Below are 15935 nucleotides of genomic sequence, written 5' to 3'. Positions count from 1 at the left end.
CCCCCGGAACCCCACGGAGCTGTTAGTTGGTGCAGTGTCAAGGATGGGGGGGGGGGGAAATGAGAGGAGGGAGAACAAGAGACAATCTCAAACCCGCCCCCCAAGGTTTTAAAGCTTCCTACTGCCAGCTCCTTTTGGGGGGGGCAAGTCCACCCCCCACCCCCCCGGGAACCCGCAAGTTCTATCACAGAGGGTTCGAAGCGTCCTAAAGTTTTTGTGAGGCTAGTGGATCGCCCAAGACGTAGGGACAGGATGGGACGGCAGGAGTCGGGGGCGTCTTACCCACAGAGCAGCGGTTCCCAACCTGTGGGTCCCCAGATGTTGTTGGACTACAACTCCCATCATCCCCAAGCTCTGGCGGACCCACAGGTTGAGAAAGGCTGCCACAAAGGTTAGTTTTGAAGGGCGCCAGAGAAGAGGCAGAAGCTGGATGCAGCGCCTCCTGGCATCAGCTTGCCCTCCAGCCGCTGCCCACCTCCTCCAGCCCCACCATCCTCCCTTAAAAAAAGGTTGACAACTCTGAGAAACTGGGGGCGGGGGGGAAGCTTTGCACAAAGGCACCGGATATGCTTAAGACAGCCCTTTTGCAAAAAGAGGGGGGAAAAAACACTTTAGGGCAAAATAGGTTTGACCAGATCTGCAGTTATTCCTAAAAGCAAACATGGGGAGAATCTGCTGCCTCAGACCAGGGGTGGAGAATATCTTCCTTTTCTAGATTGAAGGCCACGACTCGGACCAGTACTAGCTCGCCAAGCAGAAACAGGTCCTTATCATCACCTGCCCGCTAAATCCTTTTAAACTGGCGATGGGCCTGGGCCTGCGATGCAGGAGTTTTGCCACTGAACTACCCCTCAGGAGCTTACAGCTGGTTGTTAAATCTCCAGCTCGTACACAACTCTTGTGAAAAACAGCCCAGATCCCCGACGGCTCAGATAAAGCCATTGCGCCAAACCAACAGCATTTGGCAAGGCGATGCAGCGGTTTCTCCAAGCGGCAGAGGATTCTTACGGGGCAGGTTCTTGCACTGAACCTTTATTGCCTGAAAGTTAGGTCTGCCCCTCACCTTCTTTGACAACATTCCAGACAACTCACTCGCACAGGTTTGCACATATATTGTGGGAACAGGGAAGCCTTGGAAGAGCGGACCCGCCTGCTCCTTCCGCAAAAGGAATATCAGTTTTCCTGTTTGTGCAAGTCCTCGCTTCCAATGTTGCGGCGTTCGTGCCAGGAAAAAAAACCCGTGTGCCAAGGTTTCTGTGCAAGTGAGCTGGCTGGAAGACGGGGTTGCTTCTCCCATGCCTTCCTCATCATTGGGATGGAGAACGCTCTCAAAAATCAAACAAACCAGCCCAGAGGCTTGGGATATTTCCCCACACGACTGCTTCCGGGTTTCTTTTTCGAGAAAGTTCAAAGAAAGGAGGCATATGGTGGGAAGAATCGCCATTCCGGTTTGGAAGGCCCAGTCACCCCGAAGCAAGCAAAAGCAGACTCGGAACACAGCAAAGACTGGTTACAGAGATGCCCAACGTGCCCGACCAGAATATGGACAGTGGTGGCCAAGAAGCTTAGATTGCTTCAAGAAGTTCTGCAGCTCCAACTTTGCCCTCTTATTTACAGAGCTAAATATTTACAGAGTTAATGCTGCTAATAGCCTAAAGAACAGCCTGTGAAAACCTTTTCCTTGACCATATCTACAAGACAAAGGCTTCCCAATCACCTTGAAGCATCCATTTAAGAATGCCCACAAGCCAGCAGGGCCCTTCGATGTGCTACCTTAAGAAAGGTAAAGGACCCCTGACAGTTAAGTCCAGTCGCTGATTACTCTGGGGTTACTCTGGGGTTGCGGCGCTCATTCACTTTACAAGCTTTACAAGCAGACAGTTTTTCCGGGTCATGTGGCCAGCATGACTAAGCCGCTTCTGGCGAAACCAGAGCAGCGATACCTATTTATTTACTTGCACGTTTTGGTGTGCTTTCAAACTGCTAGGTTGGCAGGAGCTGGGACAGAGCAATGGGAGCTCACCCCGTCGCGGTGATTTGAACTGCCGACCTTATGATCAGCAAGCCCAAGAGGCTCAGTGGTTTAGGCCACAGCGCCACCTCCGTCCCTGGTATCTTAAACGTCATGCCAAAAGGCTTATGGATGTAAAAGCTGTCTCTCTGTGCAGCAGTGGAGCTCTGAAACGTTAAGGGAGGGGAAAGGCTAAAAATTCACAGCTCTGCACTTCCTCACACTTTCGAGAATCACGTGCTCCTGCAAAGCCGCAGGTCTATGCAAACTTAGGGCCTTCTGCATGCAAAGCACTGTCTTTATGTCACAGAGCTGATCTCTGCGCCCCCTTTTAAGCCGTGGCCAACCACCAAATTGCCAGGGAGCAGAAAGGTGTCCCTTTCATGCCTACTCTCGCCAGGCACGTCCAAATCTTCCCTCCTGTGGAAGGCATGCATGCTCCCCCATACATTCAAAGATGTTGGATGTCTTCCTTGAAACCACCCTACACTCGCCAGAGCTTCTGGATAAGCCTGTAAGGCAAGAGGCTGGTGGATGGGGTGGTACTGGTTAGCCCAACCGCTGAAAACTTGCAACTAAGAAGGAATGCCCTTTTCTCCTCCCTCTTAATCCCTTTTCCTTCTGTGCTGCGTCTTGTAGACTGCAAATCGGAGAGTGAGGCCGGTATTTGTGGGCTGCCTTGGAAGGTTTTATTCAGCCGGAGAGTGGGATAAAAATGATTTCAATAAGCAAGGGTGAATATCCCAAGGCACTTGTCTCATCTTTGAAACAGGAGAGATAGGAAGTAGGTGTACCCACCCATTTTTATCATGAATAGGGAGATTTCACCCCACTCTTTTAAAAAAAACGACAACACAGTACCTAACCCTACTCCAATTATTTTATTTTTTTGGGCCAAAGCTGCATTGTGCCTTGTTTTTATGCGGGATGCCTCCACCCACCACAATTCCATTGGACACCCCCCCCCAAAAAAAGGAAGAGGGGAAAATGCTTTCTTCAAACACAGCTGAAGGTCCTTGCCCCCGAATTTCTCCCAAGAGAAGACACCCCCTTTCCATGTGAACGCTGCCCGATCGCGGTACTACAAATTAATTAAGCCAACACCCCAGGGCAGCGGGGTGGTTTCAACAAGACTGGCAGCTGCGTGAACTAGAGAAACCTTCAGGGGAGGGGCAAATGTCTCTTCTTCTCCCTGCTCCCCAAAGAGGTGACACCCCTGCAAGGAAAAAAAGGTTACTGTTCCCCCACCCCGCCCCCTTCCATCCACACAAGAGATCACAAGCAAGAGGATTTGGTGTAAATAGGCTCCACCTACCTAAGTTAACTCACTTCTCAGCCTGACCATAAGTGTGTAAACAAAGAATTGGCCCGAAGCCTGAAGGGTCTTGAGAATAGGTACCCAGGCCTGGCAAGAAATGGAGGAGACCAGGGTGACTAAACCCCCAAGAGAGCCCTGTACAAAAGCTACAATTCTCTCGGAAAAGGGGGGCGGAGGAGACTTACCCAAAACGCAGCGCTTCGGGGTCACCCTAGCTGAAAAGAACAACGCTGCACCCCAACAAGGGCGTAGTTAAGGGCCAGAACTGTCCCGGCCATGTCTATATATATATATACACACACACACACACCCCACTGGCGGGATCTTAAAAACAGCTAGGCGGCTTTAACGTGATAAAACATGCAGAACAGGGGGAGCTGGAGAAAGGCACATATATGTAAGCAAGGACTCTTCGGAAGTCGTAAATACGGAAGCATCACATTTTGACATGGAACGACGGGCTGTGGATTGCAGCTCTCCGTGTCTGGTAACATACATTTCAAGGAATCCTGCCCTAAATTGAGGATTTCTGGAGGGAGCGTTTCTCAGAACACGCTGAGGATTTAACACCCTAACTTTATTGTCTTTCAATTTCCCTACATTTCTCCTCTTTCACCCATTTTCTCTCTCAGTGAGTGCATTGATTGGAAACAGGGTGCAAAAAACTCCTGAGACACGTTATTTCGGAATGCAAAGGAAATAACCCGCAGCTATTAGGATAGAACAGAAGGGGGTCACAGCATTTTTTAAAAAAAAGAACAAAAAGGCTTATTTTAAATACCGGCCGCTCCCTTCTTACATCACTGTATCTCAGCTTAATCCTGGTCATTGAAAGCCAAAGGTTGAGGAAGCCCTGGGAATCGGGGGCTTGTGCAAGGATGCAGGCTGCAATGTAGGATGAGGTTTGGGGGGGAATAGGCTACTGAAAACGAGTTACTGGGGACGGCAAGAGGGGAGAGTGCTAGGGGTTTGGCTACTGTGAGAATAGGTTGCTGGCTACTGGGCCACTGGCCTGATCCAGAACAGACACTTCTTATGTTCTTCCTCCAAACAGTCCCCCTCAAGACCCTGTTCACAATCTGTTTGCTCTGTCAAAAAGCCATCTCCCTCTTTACGGGTGTGACTAAAAGAAGGTCAACTGGGATTGGCTCAGTATTTTGGGGTAGCCTGTTCCTTTCCTTGATACTGGGACGGAAATCTTTCCATGCAAATGGTTAACTGGAAGCCCTTTCTGCTGTTCTGACAACAAAATGGATGATGAGGCAAAACTTCCATCCGACAAGCACATGCCGTCGCGTGCAGACAATTTCAACAAGGTGCTTCCCGGCAGTGTTCAGATTAACAAAGCTTTCTGACACATAGAGATCAAGACGCTTTTATCCCCCCTTCTTGATGGCTTCTCAAGGTTTCACTTCAAACACTCGCAGGCATCTTGTTCCTTCCCCCCAAGCCCCAGTTAGAAGCCTTCTAAGCCATTTGACAAAAAAGAAAAAAAAATTCAAATAGCTTTAGCACACAGGGCATTCCAAAGTCAAGAGAATCACCCAATCTGGTTGTTTTTTTTTTAAGCAGGAGAGGGACACAGGAAGCTTGCTGAATCAGTAGGATTTTATGCATTTTGAAGTGTTAACTTGAAGGGTCTGTGGTGAGCAACCCTGATTTCGGGGAAGGTGTTAAAAGAGCCTCTTCTATACCACCCAGACTAAACATGGAATTTTCTGCACAACTCCAATACTGGGCTCAACGGATTCTGTACCGATACAGATGACCTGCACTCAGAAAGCCTGCTGGGAGCGAGGGGAAAGGCGATTTTAGAGGTCTCATGACCTCTTCCTGCAGCCACCCAAGATTTGGCTACTGAAAGCCTTGAAGTGGACATCTTCTTGTACTGACAAGCTTACAGAAAAAGGGTGTGTTGTTCTACAAACGAGGAAGGAGGAGGAGGAGGAGGAGGAGAACAAGAAGATGACGACAACAGCATCCCTTCGGGGTAGCAGCAGATTAAGAGTACATGGTATGAGAGAGGGTTCTCTGCATAAACTCTGGAATTGTGGCATTGGGAAAGGAAGTTCTTTAGGATCACATGCATGGAGGGCTTAGATCAACTGGTGTCCACTGATCATGATTCTACATGTAACTGATTAAGTTGAGAAGCGGAAGAGACCTTGTGTCTTGAGCAAGACAGGAGTAAGATTCTCATTCTTCCTTTGAGAGTTTGGCCCTGATGTTTCAAAGACAGGTTCGAATGGTACAAGTCCTCAACAAGTTACAGAACAAAATGTGCTCAGCTGGAAGGCATAAAAGACTTCTTTCATCAGACTGCGGAATTCTGGAAATTCAGAAGCAAAGCCTACTCTGGAGCCAGGAGGGCAAAATTAAGAATCTCTGAATCTCCTGCAATACTGAAATCTGATAAGACTTTGGTGCAAGAAAATGAGGGTTTAAAGTTTCCTGACTACGTACTGAGAATAACATTTGGGTGGTGCTGAAACGGAGACCTACTGAAATTTGAAAAAAGACCTTCTTATAACTAGAAATTGTACAAAATCTTATTTTGGTGTGGGAATCTGCACATCCCTGCAAATCTCAAGGTGTAGGAGAAGAAGAGACCCAATTTTTGCAGCTGCAATATCCGTAAGGTGCAACTTAAGCCTGCAAATTCGACTATCCTTAACTTGTTTGATCTTTACGTAGATGCAAAAATGACAAGTCAGACGACCTTTTCAGAGTCCCGCTCAAGGCTTAGAAGTCAGGGACTAGTTGCTAAAAGACAAAAAAGGGCCTACTTACATTATATGCCAGAAATTCGTGCAGATTCATAGCCCCCTCCCCTCTACTTCTCAGGGTAACAGCAATGTCAAGACAGCTGAAATTCAAGTGGTTGTTATCAGACTTTCAGTTTATCCTACCCTCCCTCTCGTGGATTGGCACCATGTTCACATGACGCAGCCCTGTCTGATCTCAAGGGCCAGCTTTCACATCGCAAGGATGATCGCCGCAAGCCTAAACCCTCCAGAGGCTAATCTATGACAAGGAAACAGGCAGGGGTCCCCCCTCCCACCCTTTCTCCCACTTTAAAAAAAAAGGCAGAAACAAGAAGACAACCAGAACGGATGCTTTGGATACCCTTTGCAAGCAAAATCCCAATCCTGTTCTCTAGCGGAGCTATCGTGAACGAAATCAAGGGGACGGGGAGGAGAAGGGAAGCAGGCAAAGCCGGAAGAGGAGCCACACAGACCCCCAAGGCCGTCACTTACCAAACTGACTATAGGGGAAATCTGGCTGGGCGGTTGGTGGTTTGCTCATGTCCTGAGTTGGCTGAGATGGCGGTGGCGGAGGGGGGAAAGCGAGTGGTGTTGCCCCAGGAGTGGCAGGTGGCGGAGGGACGCCAGGAGGAGCAAACTGGTCTGGTGGAGGTGGCGGGGCACCGTATCCAAAACCTGAGGAGGCCGGGTGGGGGGGGGCAGCAGGGAAGGAGGAAGAAAGAGAAGTCACGGAAAGTGTGAGCGGGGAGGCCCACGGAGGAAGCCCCAAGCCGATACCTTACCTGCTCAACTCAAGGCTAGGAAAGGAAAAGGCCTTCAGGGACCTTTCCTCCTCTAATTATTACTCACCCACCAACCGGGGACCAGGAGGGAAAATTCAAATGGAATCAGTGTTGGGAAGAGGGCAGAGCAGCTTTCCCCCAACCCAGGTGCTTTCCAGATTTTCTGGGCTGTATCGGCCAGGGTCAGAGCATCATAGCAGGGGAGGCCCGCACCTTCTGAGACTTCGCACACTGGCTGGTATTGTGCCAATGACACGCTCCTGGCTTGACCTGCCTTACAGGGTTGTTGTGAGAATAATTCGGAGAGCGGGACAGGCGCATGGGAGGCAGGGCATACACACACACACCATGTAGGGCCCCCCTCCCCACCCTGAGCCGTGCCGCAGAGTGGTCGGGAATACTCACTGAAGGGCGGAGGGGTCCCATATCCCTGCGGGAAGCCCTGTGGGGGAGCGAATCCTCCTGGAGGGGTTGAGACGATGTACGAGGTAAAAGGCGGTGGTGGAGGTGGAGCTCCTCTACCTGGAGGAGGGGGGCCATACCCACCTGCGGAAGGAGAGGAGCAGCCAATGAGGAGGAGAAGCTTGAGAAGACGGGAAGATGTTACACCGCCCCAAAGTCGGCTCCATCAAGCTGGGAGCGACCTATGAGGCTTGGGGGGGTCTTCAAAATTCACTGCACCAACATCAAGTCGCTTACTTGACCCAGGGTGTTTTCCACCCAGGAAGTACAGCGTTTAAGTGGTTCCCTCCATCCCCAGCCCCCCAACACGTTGCTTAATTGGGTTAAAGGTAAAGGTAAAGGGGCCCCTGACCATTGGTCCAGTTGTGGCCGACTCTGGGGTTGCGGCGCTCATCTCGCTTTACTGGCCGAGGGAGCCGGTGTACAGCTTCCGGGTCATGTGGCCAGCAGGACTGAGCCGCTTCTGGCGAACCAGAGCAGTGCACCGTTTACCTTCCCGCCGGAGTGGTACCTATTTATCTACTTGCACTTTGACGTGCTTTTGAACTGCTAGGTTGGCAGGAGCAGGGACCGAGCAACGGGAGCTCACCCCGTCATTGCGGGGATTCGAACCGACGACCTTCTGATCGGCAAGCTCTAGGCTCTGTGGTTTAGACCACAGCGCCACCCGCGTCCACTCTTAATTGGGTTATTGATCCTCAAATTATAAGACAACAGACATATAGCGTGGTTGAAATGCAACATAAAAACTGAAGCCCTTATTTGGGGAGGCTGGTTGTTGCAGGACTACAACTCCCATCACCCCAGACCGCTAGGGCTGATGGGAGCTGGAGTACAATACCGGGAGGACCCCAGGTTCCCTACTCCTTCTTGCAAGAGAATACATGTAATGTGAAATGACAACATGGTGGATGCTTGGAGGAGTGGGTTGTTGTTGTTTTTAAAATCAGCTCTGCAAGTAGGATTCCAAGGGGCACTCTTCAAAAATACTTCTTACTACCTTATTCGCTCCCGGAACATTTGATCACTGCATATACTTTTAAAGAAGTAGAAAATCAGCAGCAACCAGTCCAGCTTTGGGGCCACATTCTTAAAACGGCCACATGGCAGGGTCTTGTTTTCTCGTACGATGTAACTTAAATAAGTACCTATCCAATTAATATGTGGCAGCAAGCTCTCATCGAAAGCGAGGCACAGCAGTCTTAAGAAACTGCATATTCCTGCCCCCTCCTCCAGCTGCTTAAAAGGTAAAGGGACCCCTGACCATTAGGTCCAGTTGTGACTGACTCTGGGGTTGCGGCACTCATCTCGCTTTATTGGCCGAGGGAGCCTGTGTCATGTGGCCAGCATGACTAAGCCACTTCTGGTGAACCAGAGAAGCGCACAGAAACGCCGTTTACCTTCCCGCCGAAGCGGTACCTACTTATCTACTTGCACTTTGACGTGCTTTTGAACTGCTAGGTGGGCAGGAGCAGGGACCGAGCAACGGGAGCTCACCCCGGCAAGGAGATTCAAACCGCCAACCTTCTGATTGGCAAGCCCTAGGCTCTGTGGTTTAACCCACAGCGCCACCCACGTCCCTTCCAGCTGCTTAGGGGGTTAAAATCCTAAATGCACAAACAAGCACAGAAATGATTTTCCTCAGGTCACACTCCTTCAGCTTTCGCTGTTAACGGGGCTGCCGAGGGTTACTGCCTACATGAAGTAGTGGCTTGTTTCAAACAATCATTTGGTAGCTCACCCCACTTCTGAACTTGGCAGAGCCCAGCTCTTCCAAGCCAACCAAGGGGCTAGCACGGTGGAGAAATAATAAAAGAGCACAGCTTTAATCCAGCTGTTCTCACAGTTCTCAGAGAGCCAGCTTTCAAAAACAGAGAGAGAACATTTTTCGTTGCTGTACTGGGAAAATGAAGGCTTAGGACCAGGCCTTTAAAAGGCAGGGCTTCTTTTTGGCAAATGGAAAAAGCTAGTTCACTTCCCCTCTCCCTCTCCTTTTCACCACCCAATCTTTTCAGGTTGCCAACGTGCAACAAATGACTAACACGAGCTAATGTGGGCTAGCTACATTTGCGGCTGCTTTCGTTTATTATTAGTACAGTCACACCTTGGGTTCTCTAACAGAATGCATTCTGGGCGTCTGTTCCAGTCCCGGAACTGTTTGAAAACCAAGGTGCAGTTTCCGATTGGCTGCAGGAGAGTCCTGCAGCCAATTGGAAGCCGCACTGGACCTTTGGTTTCCAAAAATCGCTCGAAAACCAGAACACTCACTTCTGGGTTTCGATCGTTCGGGAGCCGATTTGTTTGGGAGCCAAGGCGTTTGAGATCCAAGGTACGACCGAGGGAATACCCTGCCCATTTGATTCGCTTGTCCCTGTTAGTTAGGCATTAGGATGTGGGGTGTGTTGAGACCACCTCCATCCTATCCCAGCCTGTATTGCTTCAGGCCTCATATGTTGGGAGCTGCATCCTGGTGGTGGTGGTCTTTTTTTCTGCCACCTCCTTGACACTTCCATGAAATTAAGGCAGAGGGTCATATGGAATTAAAGCCAAGGGTCACACCTATCCCTTTCCCTCGCCTGAGCTCTCCTTGCTTACCCCACCCACCCAGCTCATGCACACAAGCAGCCCTGGGAATTCTTGCTCAAGGGGCTTCAAGATACTTGCAAATTTGCGGTTCAGAGTTCTTGGGAGGAAAACTGCCGAGGCACTAAGCCGATGCTAAAAATTCTGGGTTGTACACAACAAAACTCTACTCAGTGTAGAATCACTGAAATTAACAGGCTTAAGTTCATTCCCTTTCAACGGGTCTACTCTAAGCATGTCAGTCCTTTGATTTGCTTTAATTAGGCTTAGGATATTCAACATACAAGGACTTCAACAACTGTGACATACTTACCGAGTGCTTGTCCCGCTGGTACCCACATCCCTAAAGTGGGGGGGGGGGGGGAGAAGAGGAAGAGGGCAGGGAAGGGGGGGGGGAAAAACACACACACAAGACCGGTCAAGATACCATCCCTGTTTGACCAGGACAGCGCTCAGTCGTTTTACAACCTCATCATTTCAGAACTGTGGGGATGCCAAGAAGTGAAGCCTAGTGGGGGAGTTGTTTGGGCCGCAGACTCTTTTAAGCTACAGTGGTGCCCCGCAACACGAATGCCTCACAAGACGAAAAGCTCGCTAGACGAAAGAGTTTTCCGTTTTTTGAGTCGTTCCGCAAGACGAATTTCCCTATGGGCTTGCTTCGCAAGATGGAACGTCTTGCGAGTTCTTGCGAGTTTGTTTCCTTTTTCTTAAAGCTGCTAATAGCCGCTAAGCCGCTAATAGCCGCTAATCCGATAATAGCTGCTAAGCGCCGTGCTTCGCAAGACGAAAAAACCGCAAGACGAAGAGACTCACGGAACGGATTAATTTCGTTTTGCGAGGCACCACTGTACAGAGGCCTGCATACTTGACGTGGAGAAAGTCAATGAAAGAGGAGTTCCAAACCCGCATTCGGCTGTCGCCAGTAAACCGCTGCCTGCACCTCTACTGCTGAGACACGATCACTTCCGCGCAGGCAGCATCTGCCGCAAGCTCCAGCTGAAGGAGGGCTGGAGGCAGGGCTTCCAAGAGGCAGAGAAGGAAGGTTCTTGTCCCTCTCTGTCTCAAATGGGCTGCCAAGGTCCAGGGGTGCTTCAAAACAGCCTGGATCGTGCCTGTTTCAAAGTTATTTCAGCATGGAACTTGGTTTTTTTTGGGGGGGGAACCTCCTTTCTAATCACCTACTCCCTAGAAGAGGCTGGCTGTTGGATCAGGCCCAGGGGCACCCCATCCTCCTGTCCTCACCATGGCCCACCAGATGCCCCAATGGGACGTGAGGGCAGCAGCAGCTTGCCCCTGCCAGCAGCTGGCGCTCAGAGGCCCTGACGGCCTCCGACCACGGAGAACCTGAAGGTGTCTGGGGACAGAGGCATAGCTGTCAAGCGTCCCTTATTTGGCGGGACAGTCCCTTATCCCAGCGCCATGTCCCGCTGCTGTCCCTTATTGATGATGTCCCTTAAATAAGCTACTGAAGGTAATGGGGCCCTTTCTATGTCCAGCTGTCCTTTGTCAACTACAAATTGTTGCTGTTTTTTTGTGTTGAATATATGCTATATGGTCATTTATGGACCTAATAGGTATCTGAAGCCATTTGCATGCAACAAAAGATGTCTTTTATCAAAGTACAGTGGTGCCCCGCAAGACGAACGCCTCGCAAGACGGAAAACCCGCTAGACGAAAGGGTTTTCCGTTTTGGAGGCGCTTCGCAAAACGAATTTCCCTATGGGCTTGCTTCGCAAGACGAAAATGTCTTGCGAGTTCCTGCGGGTCCCCCCCCCTTTCCTAAGCCGTTAAGCCGCTTATCAGCTGATCTGCTGATAAGCCGCTTAACAGCTGATCGCTAAAAGCCGCTAAACCGCTAATAGCGCTAATCCGCTAAGCTGTCAATGGGCTTGCTTCGCAAGACGAAAAAACCGCTATACGAAGAGCCTCACGGAACGGATTAATTTCGTCTTGCGAGGCACCACTGTAATTGTTGATCCCTTATTTTGGCTGCTGATCCCTTATTTTCAAGGCTGCTGATCCCTTATTTTCAAGGCTGCTGATCCCTTATTTTCAAGGCTGCTGGTCCCTTATTTTCAAATCTGTAAGTTGACAGCTATGGACAGAGGCAGAGCAGGTGCCCTTCCGCACCCTAAACTAGCAAGGTATTTGCAGGGACTGCCAATATCAGCCCGGAGGAGCTTGTTTGTGCACAGAGGAATGAAGGCCAAGCCTGAGTTGGCCCAGGAGTGCCCTGCAACCTGCCAGGGTCCGGCAGCGGCGAAGTGGTACCTTGAGGTCCGTATCCTTGCTGCCAGGTTGGTGGGGGCTGCCCTGCCCAGCCGTTGGCAGCGCTTGGCATGATCCGGCTTCCCCACTGGCTCGTGCCCGTCGGCCCTGGCGTCTGGCTCTTGCTATCCCGAGGCTCGGCCCGCTTCACCTCCACCTAGACAAAGAGAGCGAGGCACTCAGGAAGGGGAGGCTGCCGGTTAGCTCGCCGCCGCTGCCCCCCCCGCACTCTGCCCGTCTTCACACACACCCTTAAGTTTAACACTTAAAAAGCAAAAGCTCATATCTTAGCACCTTATGACTTACGGCTAAGAACTTAATAAAAGAATTACAAGCTTTTTTTCTTTTCTTTTTTAAAGGCCGCTAGTTTACGAGAAAAATAAGCAAGTGTTTCTCGGGTACAATGGGTAGTTCAAGAGGAAGCCGCTCCGAAAGTCTCTGCTCCGTAAAGCGGTTAAGGATGAAAGGTGTCCCCCGGAGTGTTTTTTTTCTCTTCCGTTATGTCTGCTGATCGGCTTGCTCACATAACAAGCAGGCAGCACCGTCTTCTCAGCAGACTTTCGGTCTCCGCACACAGCCCTGGTGCTTGGCTTCGCAGGCAAGAAGAATTAAGTTTGCTGGCAAGGTTGAGGGGAACATCACGGAAGAAAGGTACAAAGGCTTTAAACCAGACCTCTCTTTTTTTGTTTTGGTTTTTTTGGCAGGGTGGCAATGAGGAAAGTGTTGTAATTTGTGGCTAAACATGCCACACAGCTAAATTGCAATTTCGGCTTTGTTCATACCTGAGAAACACACATTCAGTTTCCAGTTGTTGTTGTTGTTGTTGTTTTTTAAAAAAGAAATTCCTATTTATAAACTTATTTCTTTTATTATTATTTAGAAGTCTAATGGAAGATAAAGACTTACCTTCCCCAGGCTAACGCTTAAAGAACCTCAATTAACTCAAACAATGTCAGAAGGAATGGATGTGATAAGAGAACCTTACATTACATCTAACAAAAAAGTAAACAAACATGCAGGTAATAAAAAATGGACAGTTGAGTCAATAAGAAGCAAAACCTTCATACTGTGTTAAGTCAGAGGAAAAGCGCTTTTGATTTGTAAATAAGGTGGATGTGTGTGTGCCACACGTAAAATGAATGCACCCCAGTGCTTTAATGATGTGCCTGGACTACTTAAGACGGACTTTCTGTCCAAGATAAACTTCACAGCCAGTTTTAAATCCAAATATGAAGCTAATTTTGAAATTTGGCATGGGGTGGCAGAAGATAAACTCTGAATTATTAAGTGAAGCTGAGCAATGGGGCCATGAAAGGGAGAGAGAATAAACCCCCGTTTTAAACTTGTGCTAATGTCGGGACGCAGCTAACAATTTAGACATGCTCAGCCACGCTTTAACAACTCGAGGATCTTTGCCTCCAATGAGCCAAGGATGTGGTTTGAAGGCCAAAGCTGCAGCAACATTACTAAAGCTGAGCAGGCCTTCTCTGTGGTCACTGCCTGGATAGAAGACCACCTGGGAGCCCTGCGTACCTTTCCTGAGCTCCCTGGAGGAAAGCCCGGATATAAACACCATGAAGCGAAACGTATGAAATGTGCGTGCTTCAGATTAACTCTGCTTCTGCAAGGCTGCGCAAGTCAGCGCTGATAACGGGCCTCCCAATGTCCCTGAAGCATCCCTCCTCTCTTTTTTGTCGACCCAAAACCTGCACTGGGAGGGTGCTGGGAACAAGCGATTTCCCACCCCTATGCCCCAAGTCCCAAACCTTGAGACAGTTTGGTTGCTCATTAAATACGGCAAAGGGGTCGGATGGGGAGAATAAGCTTCGGTAATCATTTTCAAAGGGCAGAAGAGAGAGAAGGCAGAGCGGTTTTGCCGACGCTGCTGTTTCAGGGGTTTATCGGGGAGCAGCAGCGCTGAGGAAAGTTCAAAAGCCGCCGTTAACGATGGGGTGGAATTACCAAAATGTCTGGGAACTTGCACTCTACCTGGTCAACAAAAACGTATTTGGCACCCGAACATCGATGGCTCAAAGTCTGCCTTTTCTCCAGCCACTTGCTGAGTAACATGGCATTTATATCGCTGCAATCTCTTTTGAAACCGACTCATATTAGCCAGTTCTCTCCTGGGTTCCCAGAGCTGGTGCCCACGGCTACAGAATTTGATTACAGCTGACGAAATGAGTGAAGCAGTAGCTCCAGTTCCGACTCAAAAGATTTCAGCAATATTTTAAAACTGCGTAACTACTTCTGCATTAACTAGGATATCCTGGCAAGACTTTCTGGATAGCAGAGAAATACTGAGCTTTCAAAAAATACAATCAGCTTCTCATTGTGAATTACAAAGCTTGAGAACTGGGAGAGCGTTGGGGGTTTTAAAAACCCAGGGGTCTATCATCAAATGTCTGCGGTTTCAACCCAAACTGGAGAGCCACGAAGAACACTTTAGGTTTTGCACAAGAATCTCTTGGTCGCCCTTTCACCTTTATCGGAAGCTGGGACAATTTAGAGGCTGAGGCCGTTTTCTGAAACTTAAGCCACTCCTTCCCCTAACTCGCTTGCTCACGTGAAGCTACGCTGAGAGCCAAGGGACTTAAAAGCGGAGTGAGTTAAGAAAGCAGAGTCGGTTCACCAAGAAGTCTCTCGGGAGCGCTGACAACACAGTATGAAGATGACAACAACCAAAAGGTCACTTAACTGCATCGTGGTTAAAAACGCTATTATAGGTAAAAAGAATATGTGGATTCGTATCGAAGTCTCACAGTAAGTGACCCATTTTTTTTCCTCCCCGGTTTGAACCATTCCTTCACGATGCTTCGGTCAGTGTTTTGTTCAAATCTCGCCTTTCAAAGGCTGCTGTGCGCCCCTCCCCTCCCGTCCTCCCCAGCTGGAATATGGAATAAAAGGCACACACATCTGAAGGAGTGGTAATGGGAAGCTGAGCCTTTGGCAACGTAGAGATTTCACTGGCGTTGCAAAATATAAAATAAAAATCACCTTCTACAACAGCCCTGCTGCTCCTGCCTGCCTTCTACCAGCTTGTTACCGTCATACCTCCTTAACACCTTCCAGTAGAACATCTAAAGCAAAACCTCAACGCTGCTTGCCTTAGTTTGTGTGAACGCGGCCAAATGCCATGACAAAATCACAAGTGGGGTCCTCAGCTATTATTTTAACCCGAGCCGCCCACAAATGGTCCTCAAATGCCCGTCAGTAGTTTTCCAAATTTCCAGGCCTGCACTGCACAAATTGAGAGAGAACCCCGCTAACCAGCCCCTACAGAGGAGTGCTGTATGGAGATGAATAAGCTACTCTGGTTGGGCACAACCACCTCAGGTCGCTAAATGACTGCTTACTGGGCAGAGATCAAGTGCTGTGTCAGCGTCCTTCCTCCTCCAGGCTCACGCAGTTCAGACTTCCAGGAAACCAGTGGTTTAGCCAACCATGGGAGACTTGCATTAATGCATTCTTCCCCAAGCCGAGGCTGATGGGAGTTGTAGTAGAAAACCTCTGGAGGGTACCAGCTCAAGGGAAAATGTGTTAATGCCCAAATATATGAGGTAGCAGGAGCATAGAAGCACAGCACCTGTTCTTGGTCTGCTAAATGCTAATTTAGCAGACCAAGATCATTACACTGCCTCTCAAGGGATTTTTTCCCCCCTTCAATCTTCTCTGAAATAAACTTTCGTAGAAGGCCCAAGAGGCCTAGAAATGCAGTCTGAAAGGTGCTGGTTTAAACCTTCTCG

The 15935-nt window shown here is 49.4% G+C and overlaps 2 protein-coding genes across 7 annotated transcripts in view; one reads left to right on the top strand and one right to left on the bottom strand.

The window, feature by feature from the left end:
* The window catches only part of GAMT (guanidinoacetate N-methyltransferase), a 234799-nt gene that overhangs the window by 168554 nt on the left and 50310 nt on the right, over positions 1 to 15935 (top strand). The gene's annotated exons all lie outside the window — the stretch shown is intronic.
* Positions 1 to 15935, bottom strand: part of DAZAP1 (DAZ associated protein 1) — a 52928-nt gene that overhangs the window by 1299 nt on the left and 35694 nt on the right. For 3 of the 4 annotated variants that reach the window (XM_081846334.1, XM_081846333.1, XM_081846336.1), the window contains 4 exons: positions 12193 to 12346; positions 10235 to 10264; positions 7282 to 7422; positions 6587 to 6769 (listed from right to left, as the gene is read on the bottom strand). In XM_081846334.1, the coding sequence (XP_081702460.1) occupies positions 6587 to 6769; positions 7282 to 7422; positions 10235 to 10264; positions 12193 to 12346 (508 nt within the window). The remainder of the gene's footprint in view (positions 1 to 6586; positions 6770 to 7281; positions 7423 to 10234; positions 10265 to 12192; positions 12347 to 15935) is intronic. The other variant, XM_081846335.1, reaches the window with a different exon arrangement.

Source organism: Podarcis erhardii (assembly GCF_964252035.2).
Source record: "Podarcis erhardii genome assembly, chromosome: 18".
Lineage (NCBI taxonomy): Eukaryota > Metazoa > Chordata > Lepidosauria > Squamata > Lacertidae > Podarcis > Podarcis erhardii.
This window is presented reverse-complemented; position numbering and strand designations above follow the sequence as displayed.